The 1,246-nt window shown below is 46.5% G+C and overlaps 1 protein-coding gene across 1 annotated transcript; it reads left to right on the top strand.

The window, feature by feature from the left end:
* On the top strand, window positions 1-936 carry LOC142847104 (olfactory receptor 10G7). The gene has a single exon (XM_075967833.1). The coding sequence runs from the start codon at window positions 1-3 to the stop codon at window positions 934-936; it is 936 nt and encodes a 311-aa protein (XP_075823948.1).
* Window positions 937-1,246: the final 310 nt, after the last annotated feature.

Below are 1,246 nucleotides of genomic sequence, written 5' to 3'. Positions count from 1 at the left end.
ATGTCAAATGGGACCCTAGTGACCATGTTCTTCCTCTCAGGTATTCCCCATTCGTCAGCTCTGGACACCATGCTCTTTGTAATCTTCCTGGCGATTTACATTCTCACTGTGCTGGGCAACTTCCTCATCCTGATGGTGATCAGGGTGGATTCCCACCTCCACACACCCATGTACTACTTTCTCACCAACCTTTCCTTTATTGACATGTGGTTCTCCACAGTCACAGTGCCCAAAATGCTGATGACCTTGGTGTCCCCAGAGGGTGGGGCTATCTCCTTCTACAGTTGCGTGGCACAACTCTACTCCTTCCACTTCCTGGGTAGCACTGAGTGTTTCCTCTACACAGTCATGTCCTATGATCGCTACCTGGCCATCAGTTACCCACTCAGGTACAGCAGCCTGATGAGTGGAAGAGTGTGTGCCCTCCTGGCTGCTGGCACCTGGCTCACTGGTTCCCTGCACTCTGCTGTCCAGACTACACTGACCTTCCGTTTACCCTACTGTGGACCCAACCAGATCCAGCATTATTTCTGTGATGCTCCTCCCATCCTCAAGCTGGCTTGTGCAGACACCTCGGCCAATGAGATGGTCATCTTTGTGAATATCGGGGTGGTGGCCTCAGGCTGCTTTATGCTCATTGTGTTGTCCTATGTGTCCATTGTCTGCTCCATCCTGAGGATCCGCACTTCAGAGGGCCGACACAGGGCTTTCCAGACCTGTGCCTCGCACTGCATCGTGGTCCTCTGTTTCTTTGGTCCTGGTCTCTTCATCTACCTGAGGCCAGGCTCCAGGGATGCTGTGGATGGAGTTGTGGCTGTTTTCTACACCGTGCTGACACCTCTGCTCAACCCTGTTGTGTACACCTTAAGGAACAAAGAGGTGAAAAAAGCCCTGCTGAAATTAAAATATGGGTCAGTGTTTACTCGGGGTAAATAATCAAGTAAAGAAGAAAATGTTTGACATCTTCAAAATCTCTGATTAGATTATGCTTCCAATGTCACCATGAGATTTCAAAGACCACTTGAAACATCAAGCTTTAATTTCTAATGAAGGGATTTATAATTTGTTCGTTCCTTGGTAAATAGATATAAGAATCCCAAAGAAAGCTCCCTGTGAACATAATAATCTCAGCAGAAGGGTCATATTGCTGCTTTGTTTTTGTGTTTTGAGGAAATCATTAGAAAAACAATTTAATTTTACTACCTATAAAAATACGTTCCAGAATTGCAATTCAGCGTCATATTCT

This window comes from Microtus pennsylvanicus, chromosome 3 (assembly GCF_037038515.1).
Source record: "Microtus pennsylvanicus isolate mMicPen1 chromosome 3, mMicPen1.hap1, whole genome shotgun sequence".
NCBI lineage: Eukaryota > Metazoa > Chordata > Mammalia > Rodentia > Cricetidae > Microtus > Microtus pennsylvanicus.
The sequence above is the reverse complement of the archived record's forward strand: the minus strand, read 5'-3'. Positions and strand labels throughout refer to the sequence as shown.